At 42.7% G+C, this 21635-nt stretch overlaps 1 protein-coding gene across 6 annotated transcripts in view; it reads right to left on the reverse strand.

The window, feature by feature from the left end:
* The window catches only part of mef2cb (myocyte enhancer factor 2cb), a 291079-nt gene that overhangs the window by 17099 nt on the left and 252345 nt on the right, over nt 1–21635 (reverse strand). For all 6 annotated transcript variants that reach the window (XM_078564876.1, XM_078564866.1, XM_078564895.1 and 3 more), the window contains one exon: nt 2697–2866. In XM_078564876.1, coding sequence (XP_078421002.1) covers nt 2697–2866 — 170 coding nt within the window. The remainder of the gene's footprint in view (nt 1–2696; nt 2867–21635) is intronic.

Below are 21635 nucleotides of genomic sequence, written 5' to 3' on the forward strand. Positions count from 1 at the left end.
GTTCTCTTTTCCTTTTTAAATACTTGTAGAAACTTACTATCTGTTTTGATATGCCTAGCTAGCATTCTCTCATACACTAATTTGTCCCTCCTTATAACCTTTTTAGTCATTATTTGCTGTTTTTCATATTCTATCCAATCTTCTGGCCTATTACTAATCTTCTCAGAATTGTACACTGTTTCTTTCAGTTTGATATGATCCTTAACTTCCTTATTTAGCCACAGATGATGCATCATTCCCAGAGTGTTTCTTTCTCACTGGGTTAAATCTTTGCTGAGAGTTATTAAATATCTCCTTAAAGGTCTGCCATGCTTCTCTACTGTCCTACCTTTTAACCTAGTTTCCCAGTTCACTTTAGCAACTTTCTTATATTCCCTTTATTTAGGTTTAAACACTAATCTTAGACCCACACTTCTCATATTAATCTGAAAATGAAATTCTATCAAGTTATGATCGCTGTCGCTTAGAGGCTCCTTTGCTATGAGGTCACTGAATAATCCTGTCTCATTGCACATTACCAGGTCTAGAATAGCCTGTTCCCTGGTTGGCACTAAAATGTACTTCTCTAAGAAACTGTTCCAAGTACACTCTATGAACTCATTTTCCAGGCCACTTTTGCTAATCTGATTTTCCTAATCTATATGTAGATTAAAATCACCCATGCTTATTGCAGTGCCTTTCTTACACACTCCATTTATTTCTTCCTGTATACTCTGTCCTACAGTGTAGATACTGATGGGGAACCTGTAAATTACTCTCACAAGTGCCCTCTTACCTTTCCTATTTCTCATTTTACCCAAACTGATTCTACATCTTGATCTTTCAAGCTAATGTTACCTCTCATTACTGTACTAATGTCATTCTTAATTAACAGAGCTACCCCACCACCTTTTCCTAGCTTCCTGTCTTTCCGAAATGTCAAATACCTCTGAATATTCAGGTCCCAGCCTTGGTCATCTATGTTTCTGTAATGGCTATCAGGTCATACACATTTATTTCTATTTGTGCAAACAATTCATCCTTTTTGTTATGAATACCGTGCACATCCGGATACAGGGCCTTTAATTCTGACTTTTTATCATCTTTGTAAACTCTGGCCTTATCCGCTGGTGCAAGTTTGCAAGCTCTGTCCCTTCCTGCCACACTCTGATTATCATTACCCAAATCCTTAACTTGCTCCATTGCTTTGTAATTTCCCCTTAATTTACCACATCCCCCATTCAAATGATTCCACCACCCCCTCACCCCCCCACCCCTGTAATTAGTTTAAATCTCTCTCTACCACCCTAGTTATATGACTCACCAAAGCATTGATCCCAGCATGGTTCAGGTGAATACCGTTCCAACAGTAAAGCTTTAACCCACCTAAACCTGGCTTTTAAGTTTTATGAAAACCATAGATGTGGAACTCTGAGGCTTAAGAACTATACATAATTCAAGAACCACATCTGAGAAAGAAAAAACAAACATAAAACTTCTTTGCTAAAACATGTTTGTACTAAAAACCACTGCCTACCCTGCTTTATTCAAAAGTAATGTTAACCTGAAGATAATGGTCATTGTATAACATAAAACAGGGGTTGTTGGCCAATTGTATCATTCAGCAGCTGTAGGCCAATGCTATCGTCAGATAAACAAATTAAAAATTAATAAGTTACTATCATATACTAGTTTGGAACTTGTTTGAAGGCATCAGCAGAACTCTCACTTACCTGCAATAAATCAACATCCTCAGACTGACAGCATAGAAAAGGAGCAATGAATAACTGTTAGCTGAAATGTTAACTCTGTTTCTCTCTCCACAGGTGCTATCTGACCTGCTGAGTATTTCCAGCATTTTCTGTTTTTATTTCAGATTTCCAGCATCTGCAGTATTTTGGTTTTGACCTATGATGAGGCTTGATTTGGGAAGACAAAGGTAAATAGGAATTCCACTTGCCTGGGGTTCCAATCAATATATAAATCCATCTATAAAATCACTACAGGCTGCATGTATGTTTCAGAATTTTTAAATCCATCATACATATTTGCAGTCCTCTTTTTAATTTATGTATTATCCCCTCTAAGGTGTTTTCATTTGTGACCTGCTTCTAGGTTTCTGCCAGTCAGCATGGAATCCATGCTAAACAGAGGGAGGCAGTATCCCTGGAATGGCTTCCCTTTCTTTGACTTCCTTACATGGGAATGCCAGGGCTTGCACAGCACTTCTCTTTAATGGATCAAGAAAGATCAACATCCATATTATGAGGGGTATTGTATGTAAGCTGGCACAGACATGATGGGCTGAATGGCCTCTTTCTGCACCATAACTATTCTGTGGTTCTACATGCCCGCAACACACCACTTTGTGGCACAGTGAATTTGAACTGCCACCCATTTAAAGCTGTTCCTTTAGGCTATTTCTTTTTATTTGTGTGTATTCATCCCTAATGGATTTAAATATTCATTCAGTAGGGTTTAAATTTAATTTGTGTTACAGAATTAAGTATATTTATTATGCATCATCATGTTGCCAATTGCTATGGATATTAGCACCAATGTGATATCAATTTTGCCTTTACCCAGAAAGCAAGTTAAAACCTTCTCCCAGTCAAATGAAATAAAGTAGAAATGCTAAATTTTATTCCAAGTTCTATTGCGTATACATATATATATTTTGTTGTTTTGGAAAATTCTGGAAAAAAGCTCTCACTTACCACTGACGGCATATTTTTTGAACCTGGCGGAATGAGAACCCGGAGGTCAGGTTTCCGATTGTTCATTCCCAAATTCATGGGAGGGGGTGACTTGGTTTGCATGTTCTTGTTCATACTGCCAGGCGAGACCAGCAGACCTGGCGAATTGCGGGGATTTCCATATCCATTTCCTGTTGCATGAAAGATTGAGTGTAAGCAACCGTATATTTAATATATAAAATAGAAATCATTCTAAATGAGGAATTAGTGGTCAATAGCTGATATTTAATGGGAATAAATAAAAGAAATATAATGATAATGCTGTAAAAGAAAAACAATGATAGCCACAAATACGCCACATCTATTTTGTCATCTCTTAATTTCTTAAGTCTTTATCAAACCTTTGGAAGTACTAGGAAACTGTTTCAATGGAGTGCACCAATGAAATACTTTTTTTAAATCTCTCTATTATCATCATCTGAATATTTAACAATTAAAATGTTTGAATCAATAGTATCAGGACAGTTCTTAAAAGAATCAGTTTTATTTATTGTTCTAAGAAATAAATTAATAAATCAATGTCTCTATCAAGTCCACTTTTTCAAAAAATGAATTACCAAAAGGTATCAGTAACTTTTTGGAATATTTTTGTTTAAACAAGGAATTCTGATGACATCAACAGCAGGTAATTTGGATCACTTGCTACTGGATGCATGGAGGAGCTGAATTAATGGTCATAGTTGAAATGGAAACACTGACACATTAATGATTATATCTCCCTAGGTAATCAGGTACCTCCACACCTTCCAGGATATCGAGCCCTTTAAAATCTAGTAGCCCCTGATGAGGACATCAGAGCTCACCACTTAAACAAAATACAATAGAAACAAATACATATAAATAAAAGGAAATTAATGTGAATCCTTTACTAATACAAAGCTGGTTCTCTGAAGGAAGTGAAATCATCTTCACTTGATTAGCTGGCTTGATATGATAAGTGAATCTAAAAGAGTGAAAACAGTAGCTGCATCACTGCACTGCCTAGCACAAAAAATAAAACTTCCAAAAACTCCATCCAAAAGATTCAGAAAAGGTTTGAAATTATAGTTATTTGTTGAAGGCTAAAGAGAGTAGCAATTAGTTCAGACAGGATGACCATTTCAAGTTATCCATTGCATCAGTGGTATGTTTTTTAGGTACTGACTCTGAACTTAAGTAAAACCCTGAGAAACTTAAACTAATGTAGCAGAAGTTTTTCAAATACACAGATTTGGTGCAATTTAAAAATCCACTAATGCATTTTAAAAGAGCACTCTTTTAAACTTTAAAAGACTTCAAAAACACATTGATATGGCAGCAAATAGCTAAACATTATGGGGAGATGGTGGCGTAGAGCTCTAATGTCACTGGACTAGTAATCCAGAGGCCCAGGCTAATGCACTGGGGTCACAGATCCCATGGTGGGATTTGAACCACGGCAGCTGGTGGACTTTGAATTCAATTAATAAATTCTGCATTTAAAACTACTTTCAGTAATGGTGACCACGAAACTATCATTGATTGTTGTAAAAACCCATCTGGTTCACTAAGGAAATCCAAGGAAATGTACCATCCTTATCCACTCTGGCCCACATATGACTCCAGACCCAGAGTAATGTGGTTGACTCTTAACTGTCTTCTGAAATGGCCTAGCAAGCCACTCAGTTCAAGGGCAATTAAGGATGGGCAAAAAATGCTGGCCTTGCCACCAACATCCACATCCCATGGAAGAATGAATAAAAAAAGTGGCAGATGTAATTCATTGTGAATAAAATGGAAGGAAGAAGAACAAATGCAAGTGTACACACAATAAAAGCGAGCTGAAGGGGTGAATGAACATAAAGACTGATGGGCTCAAATACATAATTCAATGAAAGTGACAGTGCAGACAAAGCCATAAAAAGACCAATAACTATTTGGGTTTCATAAAGAGAGACATAAAGTACAACAGCAAGAATGTAATGATAAATTTGTACTAGGCAATGGTTAAACTGTGTGCTGTGTGCAATTCCAAGCCCCAATTATAGAAAGGGTCTTAAAGGCAGAGAAAGCAATGTGGTGCAGATTCCCCAGGATGATGCCAGTAATGGAAAACTATTGGTATGTGGAGAGACCTAAGAAACTGGGATTATTTCCACTGAAGTAGACAAGGCTAAGTGGGGATTTAATAGATTTATTAAAATTATGACAGGTTTTGATAGTGAGTGGAGAAAGATTATTTTGTCTGGTTAGGGATCCTACTTAAAATTGTCACAAAAACTGAAGAGGCAGGTTAGGGAAAAGCATCTTTATGCTGAGCATTGCTGGAGTATAGATTCCTTTGGTGCAGGGAATGGTTCTGGCAGGTATATCTTCTAAAAAAAATGTATAGATATTTGAAGTAGAGAAAGATGCAGGACAATAGGATGGGGATAGGTGCTCTAGCAATGGGCTAAATGCCCTCTTTCTGTGTTATAACCTCTATGATTCAATGGTATAATATGACATGCTGAAATTGGGGTGCTTCTGAGAACCTTCCAAGTTCTATGATTGCTTAGGCATTTGCATATCATAATCATGCGACTAAAGGTTATTGGCGCAGTTACTACACAATAGTTTACTACTATACTACTTAACCAATGTACAGCTCTATTCACCTCTACTTAAATGCATGTTCAGAGCTCCAATAAGAATGCAAGGTTTTTTAAATTCATTCATGGGATGTGGGCATCACTGCCAGCATTTATTGCCCATCCCTAATTGCCCTTGTTCAGAGGGCATTTAAGAGTCAACCACACTGCTGTGGGTATGGAGTCACATGCAGGCCAGACCAGGTAAGGATAGCAGATTTCCTTCCCTAAAGAACATTAGTGAACTAGATGGGTTTTTACAACAATCAAAAATGGTTTTGTGGCCATCATTAGCCTTTTAATTTTTATTGAATTCAAATTCCACCACCTGCCCTGGCGGGATTCAAACCCAGGCCCCCAGAACATTAAGATAAAAGCAAAATACTGCGGATGCTGGAAATCTGAAACAAAAACAAAAATACCTGGAAAAACTCAGCAGGGCTGACAACGTCTGCGGAGAGGAATACAGTTGACGTTTCGAGTCTGTATGACTCTTAATCAGAACTAGTTTTGATGAAGAGTCATATGGACTCGAAACGTCAACTGTATTCCTCTCCGCAGATGCTGCCAGGCCTGCAGAGTTTTTCCAGGTATTTTTGTTTTTGTTCCCCCAGAGCATTACCCTGTGTCTCTGGATTACTAGCCCAGCGACAATACCACTATGCCATCCCCTCCCTGCGTTTTAAATTTTTTTTTTTTTTTTTTTGTAAAAATATACTTTATTCATAAAATATCTTCAATCACATTCCAAACCATTTCAAAAACAACATTACAAGGGTACAATCCAGGTTAAACTTTTACAAAATGTATCACCAGGTGCATCAGTACAAACAATATTACAATCATTTACAGCCTTTCATTTTGATCTGTACAGCCCGAGGGGCTCTAAACAGTTCCCAGTCTCTCGGTGCGCTGTGGTAGAAAGGTCTTAGACAGCGACCCTTCCCCATTGCGCCTTTGCGGCAGCTGCCCCAAGCTTTAGTGCGTCCCTCAGCACGTAGTCCTGGACTTTGGATTGTGCCAGTCCGCAACAATCGGTCGGGGACAACTCTTTGTGCTGGAAGACCAACAAGTTTCGGGCAGACCAAAGCGCGTCTTTCACCGAGTTGATGATCCTCCAGCTGCAGTTGATGTTTGTCTCGGTGTGTGTCCCTGGGAACAGCCCGTAGAGCACAGAGTCCTGTGTCACAGAACTGCTCGGGATGAACCTCGACAGCAACCACTGCATCTCTCTCCAGACTTTCTTTGCAAAGGCACAATCCACAAGGAGGTGAACAACGGTCTCTTCCCCACCACAGCCACCTCGAGGGCAACGTGCAGAGGGGGTGAGCTTCCTGGCGTGTAGGAAGGATCTGACGGGGAGGGCCTTTCTCACCACCAGCCAAGCTACGTCTTGGTGCTTGTTGGAAAGTTCTGGCGATGAGGCATTCTGCCAAATGACTTTGACAGTCTGCTCGGGGAACCATCCCACAGGGTCCACCCTCTCCTTTTCCCTCAGGGCCTCTAGGACGTTACGTGCTGACCACTGCCTGATGGACTTGTGGTCAAAGGTGTTTTTCTGCATAAATTTTTCCACCAGGGACAGGTGGTACGGCACGGTCCAACTACTTGGAGCGTTCCGTGGCAGCGTGGCCAGACCCATCCTTCGCAACACCGGGGACAGGTAGAACCTCAGCACGTAGTGACACTTGGTGTTTGCGTACTGAGGGTCTACGCACCGCTTGACGCAGCCGCACACAAAGGTGGCCATCAGTATGAGGGCGATGTTGGGCACGTTTTTTCCCCCTTTATCTAGAGGCTTGTACATCGCGTCCCTGCGGACACGATCCATTTTCGACCTCCAGATAAAGCGGAAGATGGCTCGAGTGATCGCCGTCGCGCAGGAGTCTGGAATGGGCCAGACCTGCGCCACGTACAGCAACAGCGAGAGTACCTCACACCTGATGACCAGGTTCTTACCCGCAATGGAGAGGGAGCGTCGCTCCCACATGCCCAGTTTCCTTTTCACCATAGCCACTCGCTCCTTCCAGTTTCTAACGCATGCCCCGGTCCCTCCGAACCATATCCCCAGCACCTTCAGACCGTCAGCCCTGACAGTGAAGGGGACAAAGGATCGGTCAGCCCAGTTCCCAAAGAACATGGCCTCGCTCTTCCCACGATTTACCTTGGCTCCCGAGGCCAGTTCGAACTGGTCGCAGATGTGCATCAGTCTGCGCACCGACAGCGGATCCGAGCAGAAGACGGCGACGTCGTCCATGTACAGGGAGGCTTTTACCTGAGTGCCTCCACTGCCTGGGATCGTCACTCCTCTTATGCCCGGATCCTTCCTGATGGACTCGGCAAAGGGTTCTATGCAACACACGAAAAGGACAGGCGAGAGAGGACAGCCCTGCCTGACTCCAGATTTAATCGGAAAGCTATCTGTTTCCCACCCATTGATTGAGACTGCGCTACTGATGTTAGTGTAGAGCAGTTGGATCCAATTTCGAATTCCCTCCCCAAAGCCCATTTTGGAGAGCACATCCCCCATGTAGGTGTGCGATATTCTGTCAAAGGCCTTCTCCTGATCCAAGCTGATGAGGCAGGTATCCACACCCCTGTCCTGTACATAGGCAATCGTATCCCTGAGCAGCGCCAGGCTGTCAGAGATCTTCCTGCCTGGCACAGAGCAGGTCTGGTCAGGGTGAATCACCAATTCCAGAGCGGATTTGACCCGATTGGCGATGACCTTGGACAGAATCTTATAGTCCATATTCAACAGTGAAATGGGTCGCCAATTTCTAATTTCCTCCCTTTCCCCCTTGTGCTTGTAGATGAGGGTGATGATGCCTTTCCTCATGGATTCTGACATACTACCGGCCAGGAGCATACTCTCGTACACCCCTAGCAGGTCTGGGCCGATCAAGTCCCACAGAGCCGAATACAACTCCGCCGGCAAGCCGTCGCTTCCGGGGGTTTTACTCTTCTCGAAGGACTCGAGGGCCTTAGTCAGTTCATCAGGAGTTAGCGGTTTGTCTAGGCTCTCCCGCGTACTGTGGTCTAAGACCTCCGTGATAGAGGGCAGGAAGGACTGGGAGGCCGTGCTGTCCGTGGGCTTCACGTCATACAGTCCGGCATAAAAGGATTTGCTGATCCTCAGAATGTCGGACCGTGATGACTTTACTGAGCCGTCTTCTTCCTTCAGGCTACTGATCACAGAGCGCTCTCTGTGTACCTTTTGGAAGAAGAAACGTGAGCACGTCTCATCCTGCTCCACGGAGCGGACTCTGGAACGGAAGATGATCTTGGAGGCCTCCGAGGCAAAGTGCGAGGCTTGCTGGCCCTTCACCTCTTGGAGCTCCTCCTTGACATCGACCCCCATCGACTGCAGCCGGAGCAGATTCTGCATCTTTTCCTGGAGTCGGGACATTTCCCTCTGTTCCTTTCTAGCTTTCTGGGTGCCTTTGAGGATGAAAAACCTCTTGATGCTTCCCTTGATCGCTTCTCACCAGTGTGTCAGGGACTCAAAGAGGGGTTTCACGGTTCTCCAACCTTTGTAATCCCTCTTGAGCTTCTCAATGTTCTCTGGGGTCAGCAGTTGCACATTTAGCTTCCATGCCCCCCTGCCCACCCTCAGGTCCTTCTCCAAGTGGCAGTCCGCCAGTAGGAGGCAGTGGTCAGAGAAGAACACCGGCTTGACGTCGGTGGATCTGACTGTGAATGCACGGGACACAAACAGGAAGTCTATCCTGGAACGAATGGACCCGTCTGGCCGCGACCAGGTGTATCTACGCTGCGCTCCGTCTGCAGGGTTGCTGAAGACGTCGTGCAGCTTGGCATCCTTAACTGTTTCCATCAGGGATCTGGACGTAGCGTCCAATCTGCTGCCGGCCCTGCCGGATCGTCCAGCCGCATCGATGATGCAGTTGAAGTCACCGCCCAGAATGACCGGCCTGGAGGTCGCCAGCAGCAGTGGGAGCTGCTGAAAAACCTCCAGCCGCTCAGCCCCTTGTGCCGGGCCATACACGTTAATTAACCGGAGTGGAGCGTTCTTGTACATTACGTCTGCTACGAGGAGTCGCCCGCCCACCACCTCCTTGACCTCGGAGACGGTGAAGTTGCCTCCCCGCAGCAGAATACCCAGGCCGGAGGAACGGGAGTCGTTTCCGCCCGACCAGATCGATGGCCCGTGGGACCACCATCGTGACCATTGCCTGTAGGAGCTGAGGTGCGGTATCGCACACTCCTGCAGAAACAACAGGTCAGCTTTGACCTTGGCTAGGTAGTCCAAGGTCGCAACACATCGCGTAGTAGATTTAATGCTACGCACATTTATGGATACAATCTTTAAACCCATTTTAAAGCATTTATTCTCCTACCAAACCCACTGTCTCTGAGAGTCCCAGACCTTTAGTCTGCTCCTTCATACCCGTAGTGAGCTCAAATTCCTTCACTTTGGATGGGCTGAGGTAGATCTCCTTGGCCGTGTTCTGCTCCAGTGGCATCTGGAGGTTCACGTAGAGAGCGGGTTTTGAGATGATCTTTGCTGGAGAAGCTTCTCCAAAACTCACCCCCTCTGGGGTGTTGCTGTTCCCGGCTTCTTGGAGCTGGGGTGCGATGATTGCCTCACTGCTCCCAGATTCCAGGGGCTGTGGTGCACTGGCCTCCTCAGGTTGCAGGCAAAAGAGCCAGTTCTCATGGTGCAGCTGGTGTGAAGTCTATGGGGTTTGAGAAAACCTCCTTCTGGCAGCAAGACTAACACATTTATGTCAACATGAAATTTGCATCACACTGCTCTAATAAGCGCAGCCTAACTGGGCCATTAAAGGCACCAAATAATTTGATACTTGTATACAAATCCTGCACTTTCAGGAATGCTTTCCATTTGAACTTCAGAGACTACTAAATGAGCATGTCTGCATTCAGCAACTACATACAAGATTCTTCAGCCTTCTTGGCATGACAACATTCATAAAGGGTGCTCGGAACACATGGTTGTGGATTGTGAACCAATTATGCAGAAACTATTCATAAAATTAAAAGAAAATAAATGAAAAATACATGCATGTGGTCGTTTACGAAGTTTCTTTTTGCATATTACCAACTATGCAAACCGCATCCTTCTTACTCAGAATATTGTGGCCTGCTTTGTGGCCTGGTGCTCCTCCTCAAGATAATCCATGAAACAGAATGACTTAGTTAGATCTAGGAACAGAGAGCTTTCCGAAAGCTTTTAATGTACATATTACAACTTTCCTCCTCAACTAGTTTAAAATTATGGTGGATCATGAAAATTACAATCTGTAACGCATCCATGAGTGCAGTACTAGAGTTGTTTACCCACTTTAAAGGACAAAAAATTATATATCTAAATTAGACATACTTCCGGACAATTACAGAAAAATGAGAAGCACATGTTTTTTATGTAAATTTAGCTCTTAAAGCCACATGATTTAATTTTCTACACGGTATTAATGAAAGTACTTTATAAGAAGAAAGTTTATCGCTAAACTATTGTATTAATCTCAAATTTGTGATTTATAATGGTGTTTAATTTAATATTGCACAGCATATGATTTTACTTATTTGTTAAAATTGAAGATTAATTGTACTGCATAACAGTTCATAACAATTAATTTAGCTTCAAGACTATGCAGAAAAATGTGGTTTGTGCACAAGCTGCAAATGCAGAGCCCTGATGTGAAATCAGGAAACTATTAAGGATAAACTTCAGTGTGAACTTCATTCATCAGCAATACCAATCCGTTGACTCAATTTGGTTTAAACAACGCCTTTGATAGAATAAAATCTGAGGCTTTCAGTGACCAACAGTTTCTACAGTTTCCAGAGGCAGAGTGCGCCAGCTTTACATCATGAATTAAGGGTATGTAGTTTTCCCAATAGCTCAAAGATTTTATCCAATAGAAAATGGAGCTAAAAAGGCAGGAAGGTCATCAGTTTTGATACCTGGGCCATGTTTGCTATCTAGCTAATCTCAATGGTATGGATCTACAAGCGGCTTTAATGTTCTCAGGTTAGTGACGGGAAGAGAGAAAAAAAATAAGCCAAGGTTCTTACTATTTAGCAACTTACACTGAAAGTGTGCATGTGTATTTGCGAGTGAGTGTGCCCATCAGGTGACAGGATGAGGCTTGGCTGTGATAGCTGATTGAATAGCCTGCCAAAGCACAGTGCCAAGCATCACTAATGACTGATAGTGGCCAGTTGGCGGAAGCAGGGAGGCCAACTAGAATCTATAGAACCACACCATGGAAATAATACCCTTGGGGGGAAAAAAAAGAGAAGAAAACTGGTTGCGATAAACTGAAGAGAAACAAATGAATCAAGGGCACAAGATAGGTTTCATTATGAGTAAAATAGAAATGTGACAAAAGCTTAGAAGAGCTCTGCATTAAGCATGATGCAATGCTTTAGAAAATTTTAGAAGCTGTTGGAAAAGTCATTGGTTGTACAAAGAAAGTCTTGATCGGAAAAGAAACTCTGAAATAATCTCTACAACAACAATGTTTATTTATATAGTGTATTTAAAATAGTAAAACATTGCAAGGCACACAGGATTGTTAACAAACAAAATACAATGCCAAGCCACAGAAGCAGATATTAGGGCAGTTGGCCAATAGCTTGGTCAAAGGGGTAGGTTTTAAGGAGCATCTTAAAAGGAGGAAAAAGAGTTAGAGAGGTAGGGAGGTTTAAGGCAGGAATTACAGAGTTTAAGGCCTTAGCAGCTGAAGGCTCGACTGCCAAATTCAAAGCAATTAAAATCAGGGGAGAAAGAGACCAGAGTCAAGAGACCAGAATAAGAGGCTGACCAGGAGTGTGTTGAAAGAGTCAAGTTTAGAGGCAACAAAAACATTAATCGGGGTTAAGTGATGTTACTGAGGTGGAAATAGGCAGTCTTAGTAACGGTGCGGATATGTGGTCAGAAACCTATCTCGGGTTCAAATATGATGCCAAAGTTGCAAAGGCTCTGGTTCAGCCTCAGTTGCTAGGGAGAGAGACAGAATCAGTGGCTAGGGAAGAGAGTTTGGGAACCGAAGACAGTGGCTTTGGTCCTCTCAATCTTTAGGTGAAGGAAATTTCTGTTCATTCCAGTACTGAACATTGAGCAAGTAATGTAACAATTTAGAGAGAAAAGGATCAAAACAGCTGCTAGTGAGGTAGAGCGGGAGTCCTCAAAATGGAAACTGACGCAGCACTTTCAGACGATATCACCGAGGGGTAGCATGTAGGTGAGAAATTGGAGATGGCCAAGGATGGATCTAATACTTTGAGCTTTAACGACTGCCTCATGGTCTTAGACTTTTAGATCCACGGAGATCACAGATGTTAGTCACTGTATATAGTATAGATGGCTACTAATTAAAATGCAGTTTCAGGAAAGTATAGAGCAGTGATTTTAATCAAAACTAAAGTACAGTATTTATGTTTATAAATGCCCTAAATTATAAGCATGAATTTCACTTAAATATAAATTAGTGTACTTGAAGATTATGGTTATTAAAGGGATTTTCTACCTAAAATATTAGGCAAGGAATATAGGGTGTGGCCTATACAAATTTGTGGCTGATGTGAAGGAAATTATGTAGTTCTCATGAATTCAGCCAGAAACTGTACTATTTGAAGAACTCAATTCAGTAAAAGTAATGGTCCTAACAGTCACAAAACAATCAACGTTCAAAGGTTTTCCTTGTTAATATTTTTGTTACCATTAATTGTTACCGCAAAAACAAAGGTAAAATTATAATGCTGTAAGCTATTGCTTTCTCTGAATGAATGTCCGTTAGCTTTGTATAAGTCACGCTTCTTGAACAGGGATGGTATTACACATATATGCCTTTACAGTAAAGCCTTATTAATAATTCATTATGTGAGTGGTTTCAGATGTTTTAACATGGCTAGGCATGATATAAATTGCAAGCATCATTACAAATATATCAGCAAAAACTACTACATCATAGGTGTGATTTGCAAATAATGGGTTTAATAATATAACATATACATATCTAACAGCTTTGATATGCTGGTAAAGACTTCTCTACTTATGTATCATTGCATTAACTTTGTATGGGGTGGGAAAATGGCATCAATAGAACAATGAACAGTTTGTTTTAATAAACACTTCGGTAATAGTCTGAAAAACAAAACCACTAAATGAGTTGTGCTCAGTCACAGAGAACTAACTGTAGCAGAGTCCACATGCTTTTAATACGCCTAAATCTTCCTGTGCCAGAGTGGTAGGATGTGGGTTTGGAGTCACGATTCCTCACACAGTGAGTTTCTGATCTTGCAAGTTCCACTGTAGGGAGGTGACAAGAAGAGTCCAGGCACACCCCTATGGTTTGAGAGGAAAAAATACGAGGGAAACTCATGCTATGCTAATCTTGTGTGTATCCTGGACATCAAGTGTGGCAGCAGCAGAGGCCCCAGAGTGTTTTATTTGTTGTTATGTATCTACAATGGTATATAACAGGAAAGTATATGAGAGAGAAATCAAAAACTCAAAAATAATTCAAGGACTACGGAACTATTGGTGCAGGAATGGGACACAGCAACAGAGACACTCAGGGGTTCATGAACACAGAAGGTGGCAGGGCAAGTTGAAAACGCTGTTAAAAAAATGCATACGGGATATTCAACATTATAAGTAAAGGTGTAGGATGTTAAACCTTTATAAATTACTGGTTTGGTCTCAGCTGGAATGCTGGAGCTGTGTTGGGACCAGGGTGAGCGACAGCATGTGGGAAATCCGGAAATACAGGCAGTGTGTCTGTCATTGGTATTTTCATACAGCCACTCCATCAACAATTGATTTCCGGATTACCCATTCAATTAACGTTAACAGTCATGATGCTGACCTGCATGATTTGATATCAAGTTCAGTATTTAAAAGGACACTCCACGAATGAAGGATCAATGATAACCTAGCTTTGGCCTTTCAGCGCCCCACTGAACTGCAGCAAAGTTCTACTGGAATCACCCAACTAAACGGCTGTAACATTTTGCCATCTGTGCCTCACGGACAAGCCAAAGGCTGATTCATATATCTTTTATAACTTTCATTTGGACTCTTAACTCCTCATTTCTGATCTGTGTTACATTTTTATTATTTTTCTCAGGTTTTTAGTAAATAATAAACATACTCTTTCTTTGACTCAAGAAAGCCTGGTTAGATTGCTTCCTTCTGAAAAATAAATACATTTGGACTGGGAAAAGGTATTCACGGGGAAGGGATCCCTTTCAAATTAACCTTGTTGTGACCAGCTGAGGGGATTGAATAAAGAAGGGGAGCCAGCTCACTCCTCCTTACTCGGAGCATAACAAAATTAGGGTCCCATTTGGGAAGTTCACAAATTGACTCGAATCAAAAGAAGCTGAAAGGACTGAAGGAAACCAGCTGGGGTCTGTAGGAATACAGGGAACCCAGAATGGTTCAGAGGCCTTAAAGGGAGCAATAGAGGCAGAGAGCTGGAGAGTGTACAAGGACCTTAAATGAGGCAATAGAACCAGTGAGGGTTGGAGTATTTAAGAAACAGCTTCTAGAATTTAAAAGGGCCAAGGTTAGGCCTGTAGAGGTACTGAGGATCCAGAAGAGACCAGTGGAATTTCAAACAGGCAGAGAGGATGATCTGGAAATGGAGTTAGTCGGTACATTTTTGCAGAATTAAACAGGGACCAGGGGAGTTCCAAGAAAAGTCAGGAGACAGTGGGAGAGGTGCCACGCCCAGCTGTCGAACTACTGGAGGTTAAAAGGGCTAAAGACAGGTCTACAGGAGCACAAAGAAATGAGGTAGAACCTGAACAAGTTAAAAGGGTCAAAGCTAGGCCAGCAGTAATAAAAGAGGTCCATGAGGGACCCATAAAGGTTAAAAAGGAGAATAGGAATAGGCCAATGATCTGTTTGGCAAACAGATTCATGGCAGTTTTAAACAGGGATGAGGGGAGTTCCATAACAGAAAGGCAGCTAGTGAGTAAGCTGCCTCACACAGTCAAAGAGCCACATGGCAGAGCAGTAGCGGCTAGCCAGCCCCATGTGATCCAGGGTTCCTCAGAGAAAATGGGACCGAATAGGGACTGGCTGACCCCTGCGACCCCTATCGGGGAAGTCATTACCCCATGAGCAAGTCCATGCTTGCCACTGCACAAAAGACAGAGCGAGTGTTGCAGTTAACTCCCCGGCATCCAAAATGGGTGGGCAGTTGATGGGCCAGGGGGAAGCAAAAAGGCTGGGATGGGAATGGCAAAGGTTGGAGGAGATGCAGCCAAAGAGGGGCTAGCAAAATCCTTCTCCCATGTGATAAATAGAAGTACATAAAGTCACCAGACCTGGCCAGCAAACTTAAAAAGGAGCCCATACCCCTGCTGGATGAGCAGGGGGTCTGGCTAGCCCACACCATTTTTCCAACTTTAGAGGGAGAACAGGGAGGATCCTAAGTAGACATGCAGATGTTGAGGGGGATGCCACACCTATTTAATGAGCTGCAGGGCAATGCTGCAGCAATTGAACCTCAACCCGAGGGCAGTAGTGTCCCAGAGCATGTGGGACAGTTTAGGGGGTGGCCCCCTCCTAAAACAAAAGAAGAGAGGAGAATCAACCCTAAAGTAGGCAAAACCACAGTGAAATCTGTGCGGAGCTACCCACTGGTAACTCAAATGAGAAAGTTTTGACCCCAGACCCCAACACAAACTCTGCAGTGTCCAGGCAGAGTCCACAAAAGGGGAGGTACCAGAAATGAGCTCAGGCCCTGTACCCTTAAACTCAAGTTACAGGCTACTCCTACCATGGGAATCAGGTTTCCACAGGAGAAAGGGAAGGTAACCTACCCCAAAACAGGTAATACTTGTGGAGATTACAAATAGAACAGCAGGAAAGCCCATGCAGGGCTAAGCCCTGATCAACCAGATGAATCAAAACAAGCCTTGGACCTCAACCAGAGCGGTGTTGGTGAAAAACTCACTAAAAGTATCGGAACTAGAATCCCTACAGGGGGTAGAAGTCACAGCATGACCCACTAACCTCCAGGCAATTAGACCTGGAACAGGGCCTGGGATTGGGCCAGTAAATTCTTGGTTTACAGGGGTAGGCAAAGAGTTAAACCTGACAAGAATAGCTCAGTACAGCAGCCAAGCAAATTTGCATAATAACAGCCTTTGTGATAGACGGCATGAGGCTAGTGCCAGGGTGAAGCCTCGTCTGCTCCAGAGCAGTTTGGCTATTGTTAGCAATTTGGGAGCTAACAGTCAGGTAAAACACCCAAACTCCACTGAAGATACTTAATCCAGCATTACAGCAAGGGGCTGACACAGAGTTACTGACCATAAAGACTATCACTAGAAACACTGCAATTTCGAAACCTTGATACCAAACTAATCTGTAAATGAATGTAACCTTTGTGGAAAAGTTTGAAACACACAATGTAACGTTATTCCTTTGGAGTTTGTTTCTCCAACTGCACCACCTAAAATATCACCCACATTGCTGGGAAATCAAATGTGATTGCAGACGCCCTGCCCAGAACTTAAAGAGACCTGAAGAGGTAATATTGACCAAGGCTAAGAAAATGAATGAAAGTTTGTGTGTTTTTTTTTCCTTTTTGTAATGAAATGAGAACGAATCTCACTTCATTTGTGGTGCGGGGAAAATGTCAGATAAAGCAGACTACAGTCACAAATTACTTACGGGCATATTGAACTTTTTAAGGAAGACCTGTGTTTTTAAAAGAAATACAAGCAAAGGCATTGAGCAAAAGATGACGGATAATGTAAAGTGACCACTTGCTGGAAAATTCCTATGTGGATTATACTGACAAGCCTGCCTGAGAGAACATGGAATGACGCACCTGAAAAGGTGTCATGGCCTTCTTCAAGCAGAGGCACTTGAAAGGGAGATAGGAAAGATGCAAAACACTGAACTTTAATCTCCTATGGTTGTGGAGACAAAGACTGATTACCACGTCTCAGCAATCATCTAAAATCCATCTCCTGTTGATTGATAGCTCAGAATGTGTAAAATGGTCAGAGATCAAAGAAAACACACTCTGGGCGCAAGGCTTTTTTTTCCCTTACAGGAATACACAGGAAAAAATGGGTTAAAAGCTAGCTGTCGAGCAGTGCAGGGTGTGCTAGTGTGCTCTGTGTGTGACAGTAATAAGACCACCAACAAATTATCCCTGCAGTTACAAGCAAAGTCTCTCTCTCTCTGTTGCTGGAGACAAAGCTCAGTGGAAGCCACAATCAAAAAGAAAATAGGACAGCTTCTTCAGCCAACCTGCAGAATCAAGTGTCTCCAAACCCACTGTGAAACTGCCAAAGTCAGCTCTGTACCAGAATTACCCAACTTAACGGCCACAACATTTCACCATCTACCCCTCAAAGACTGATTCATTTTTAAACTTTTATTTGGGCTCCTTAACTTCTCATTTCTACTCTATGTGTATGTGTGTTGCGTTTTTATTATTTTCTCGGGTTTTTATTAACTAATAAACTTACTCTTTCTTTGACTCAAGAAAGCCTGGTTAAATTGGCTCCTTCAAAAAAATAAATACATTTGGACTGGAAAAAGGTATTCATAAGGGAAGGGATCCATTTTAAATTAACCTTGTTGCGAACAACTGAGGGGATTGAATAAAGAAGGGGAACCAGCTCCTCACCGGGAGCATAACAAAATTAGGGTCTCATTCGGGAAGTTAACAAATTGGTGGACCTCGCTCAGGGACCGGTCGAAACAACTGGCAATGCTGTTTCTGGGTTCAGAGACGTTTGGGAGGGTGGTCAGCTGTTGGACACGTGCATCATGGCAGCTGCCTGGGAAGTCTGCACACAACCATCTTTATGTGGTTGCACACCAGCTGCACATCGATGGAGTGGGAAATCCTTGCAGTTGAGGAACACGCCTGGATTCTATAGTTTTCACATGTATGCAGTCACAGAATCACACAGTCACACAGTGCAGAAGAGGCCCTTCGGCCCATCGAGTCTGCACTGACACGTGAAAAACACCTGACCTACCTACTTAATCCCATTTACCACAACTTGGCCTATAGCCTTGAAAGTTATGACGTGCCAAGTGCTCATCCAGGTACTTTTTAAAAGATGTGAGGCAACCCGCCTCCACCACCCTCCCAGGCAGTGCATTCCAGACTGTCACCATCCTCTGGGTAAAAAAGATTTTCCTCACATCCCCCCTAAACCTCCTGCCCCTCACCTTGAACTTGTGTCCTCTCGTGACTGACCCTTCAACTAAAGGGAACAGCTGCTCCCTATCCATCCTGTCCATGCCCCTCAATCTTGTACACCTCGATCAGGTCGCCCCTCAGTCTTCTCTGCTCCAACGAAAACAATCCAAGTCTATCCAACCTCTCTTCATAACTTAAATGTTTCATCCCAGGCAACATCCTCTGCACCGCCTCCAGTGCAATCACATCCTTCCTATAATGTGACGACCAGAACTGCACACAGTGGCCTCATCAAAGTTCTATACAACTCCAACATGACATATGTCCTGCCCAAATTTATTTTCATTGGAGAAGGGAAGATTGATTCTCTCTACAGATGCTCCCTGACTTGTTGATATGTCCTGCATCTGTAGGGACACACTCGCAAAGTATTGACAGAGTACTGACCATACACAGCCAACTTGTGCTTGCAAAACTCAGAACATAATATCTAAAATTAGATGTGATTCCATGATTGGTCAGCACTTGCCGAACAATTCTGAGTGTGCCAAGAATTACATTAATAACCAATTTAAGATTATTAGTCAGGCTCACAATGTGGCTCACCTATGCTGGCATATGTTCATAAGCTGGGACCTGTCCTCTGCAGGCAAAAGGAACATGTCCAGGCATTGTGTCTTTTATGAATTAAACAAAAGCCTGGGGGGGGGACAATGCCCTGGTGCATTCTCCATGGCAATGCCTTGACCAATCAAAATAGACTTGCCAACCCTTTTCTCATGCAGTATAAATTGTTGCTCCCTTTGAGATTTGGCATTCTTGCATCTGTCCTGATGAGTGTAAGACAAAAATCTTCAACAGCATATCTCTTTCTTCAGCAATACTCAAGTTCTATACTACCAAGCAACTATGAAGAAAAAGGTGAAAGTCTGCTTAGAGCTAAAATGTGGACAGAGGGTCAGGTTAAGAACTGAGGTCTGCCATCCCAGCCCATGGATGGATTGTAAGCCTTCCTGGTCTATATAGGTCAGTACCAAATTTATACATGTTCTACTGTTCATACTCCCAAATTGCTTACATATACAAAATCAATTTGAATAAGTGGATCAAGTTCTTTATCAAATATAAACAGAAAATGCTCAACAAGTCAGGGAGCATCTGTAGAGAGAATCAATCTTCCCTTCTCCAGTGAAAATAAATTTGGGCTGATTTTCCTGTGGGCAATGTACTTGACCAGGCTTGAACCAATCTGGACTTGCAGATTGAAATTCTTTGCATGGACCTGATATATTCTTACAACAGGCTCGTTTAAACCATCTGGAAATAATGAGGAAAGCCCCCTGCTGATACATACCTGTGAGGTTTAATGTAGTCGCCAAGTCACATAACTTGATGTCATTTTTTAAATCTTTCATGGAACATGGATATTGTTGGCAAGGCCAGCATTTGTTGTCAATCTTTAATTGCCCTTGAGAAGGCAGTAGTAAGCTGCCACCTTGAACCACTGCAGTCCACGTGATGTAGATGCATTCATAGGCCAGGATATTGAGGTCGGCATGCGAGGGGCGCCCCGCTTGCCGATGCGTGAAATGACGTGGGATGATGTTGGGCAGAACTCCCGATGTCACCCTGCGTCATTTCAATTTTCAGGTCGGCAGGGGCGCAGCCGAATCAGCTGTGCACCCACCAACCTGTCAACGGCCTATTGAGGCCATTTAAAAAGTAATTGAGCTAGTTAATGGACCTGCCTGTCCAACCTTAGGGCCCTGGTGGGCTTCAAAAAAAGCATGAGACCTCATTCACGGGCGGGATGAGGTTTCATGTAGGTTTTTAAAAATTTAATAAAAGTTTGAATGAAGGTGATGGACATGTCCCAACATATGTGTCACATAAGGGGACATAACAGGGAGATTTTTAATTTTGTGCATTGACCATTTTTGAATTTGGCGCCGATCTCCCTGAGGCAGCACTTAATGCCGATAAAGAGGGCTGCTTTGCCCTGGATGGTGTGAAGCTTCTTGAGTTGTTGCTGGTGCCGCACTCATTCAGGCAAGTGGAGAGTATTCCATCACAGTCCTGACTTGTGTCTTATCGATGGTGGACAGGCCTTGGGGTGTCAGGGTGTCAGTTACTCACCTCAGAATTCCCAGCCTCTGAGCTGCTCCTGTAGCCACAGTATTTATATGGCTGGTCCAGTTCAATTCTGTTAAATAGTAAGCCCCAGAATGTTGATGTCATTAGTAGTTTATTAATTGTCTGTCTATAAAAGTTGTACTGCTGATGTTGCAATTAAGGAAAAACAATGAAGAGTCATTTGATCGCCTAATCTGCTAAAGTAATGAAAGTTATTGTATAATTTCTCCTTCCTTTGTAGAAAATGTATTTTATCAACATAAAACAATGCTTTATCAATGCTGATGCATGTAGAAGGAGGGGAAAGAGAGAGAGGGAGAGAGAAACTAAATAAATTTCAGATTTGTGAGGTGTCACCTAATTGCAGAATTCGGATTATATAATTAATCAAGAGAATGAAACCTAAAATAAAAGTTCTGCAATATCATACTACTTCAATTAAATATAGACTTTTATTCAATTTTCAGTAAATTTACCAAGGCAGCAATATATTTATAACATTGATCCTTTCCTGTCCTTAAGGTAAACTGACATCAATACAAGTTTTCTTTTCCTTTTTCTCCTCAGATTCTTCACCTCACAATCTTTCCTCAAAGGCAGTGATAGTAGCTATCTTCTTCACATCAACAAGGCTAGCTCGTTTCAGACTGAACAGTAAGCATGAGCAGGGGCTCAATCCTGTATTTATCCAGTGCATAGAATGTACACTTCCAGCAAGGATCAGGAGCAGAAAATTTTGGTCATTTTTTACCCTCTACTCCCTCCTGCCCAATCCCTCCTAATAACTGTAGCACCCACCCCCACTTTATTGCCCTCATCAAAATTAACTCTCATTATTGCAGCTTTATTGAGAAATAGCCTGCAATCAATTACTGAGGAATTGCATGCATCATTAATTGGCAATCTGCTACTTTAAAGAGTTGTTTACATGATGCTGTAAACCTTTAGGCCAAATCAGTATCCTGGCCCATTCATCCAAACTCCACAACCTCACCACCATTCTCATC

Source organism: Cetorhinus maximus, chromosome 2 (assembly GCF_964194155.1).
Source record: "Cetorhinus maximus chromosome 2, sCetMax3.hap1.1, whole genome shotgun sequence".
Lineage (NCBI taxonomy): Eukaryota > Metazoa > Chordata > Chondrichthyes > Lamniformes > Cetorhinidae > Cetorhinus > Cetorhinus maximus.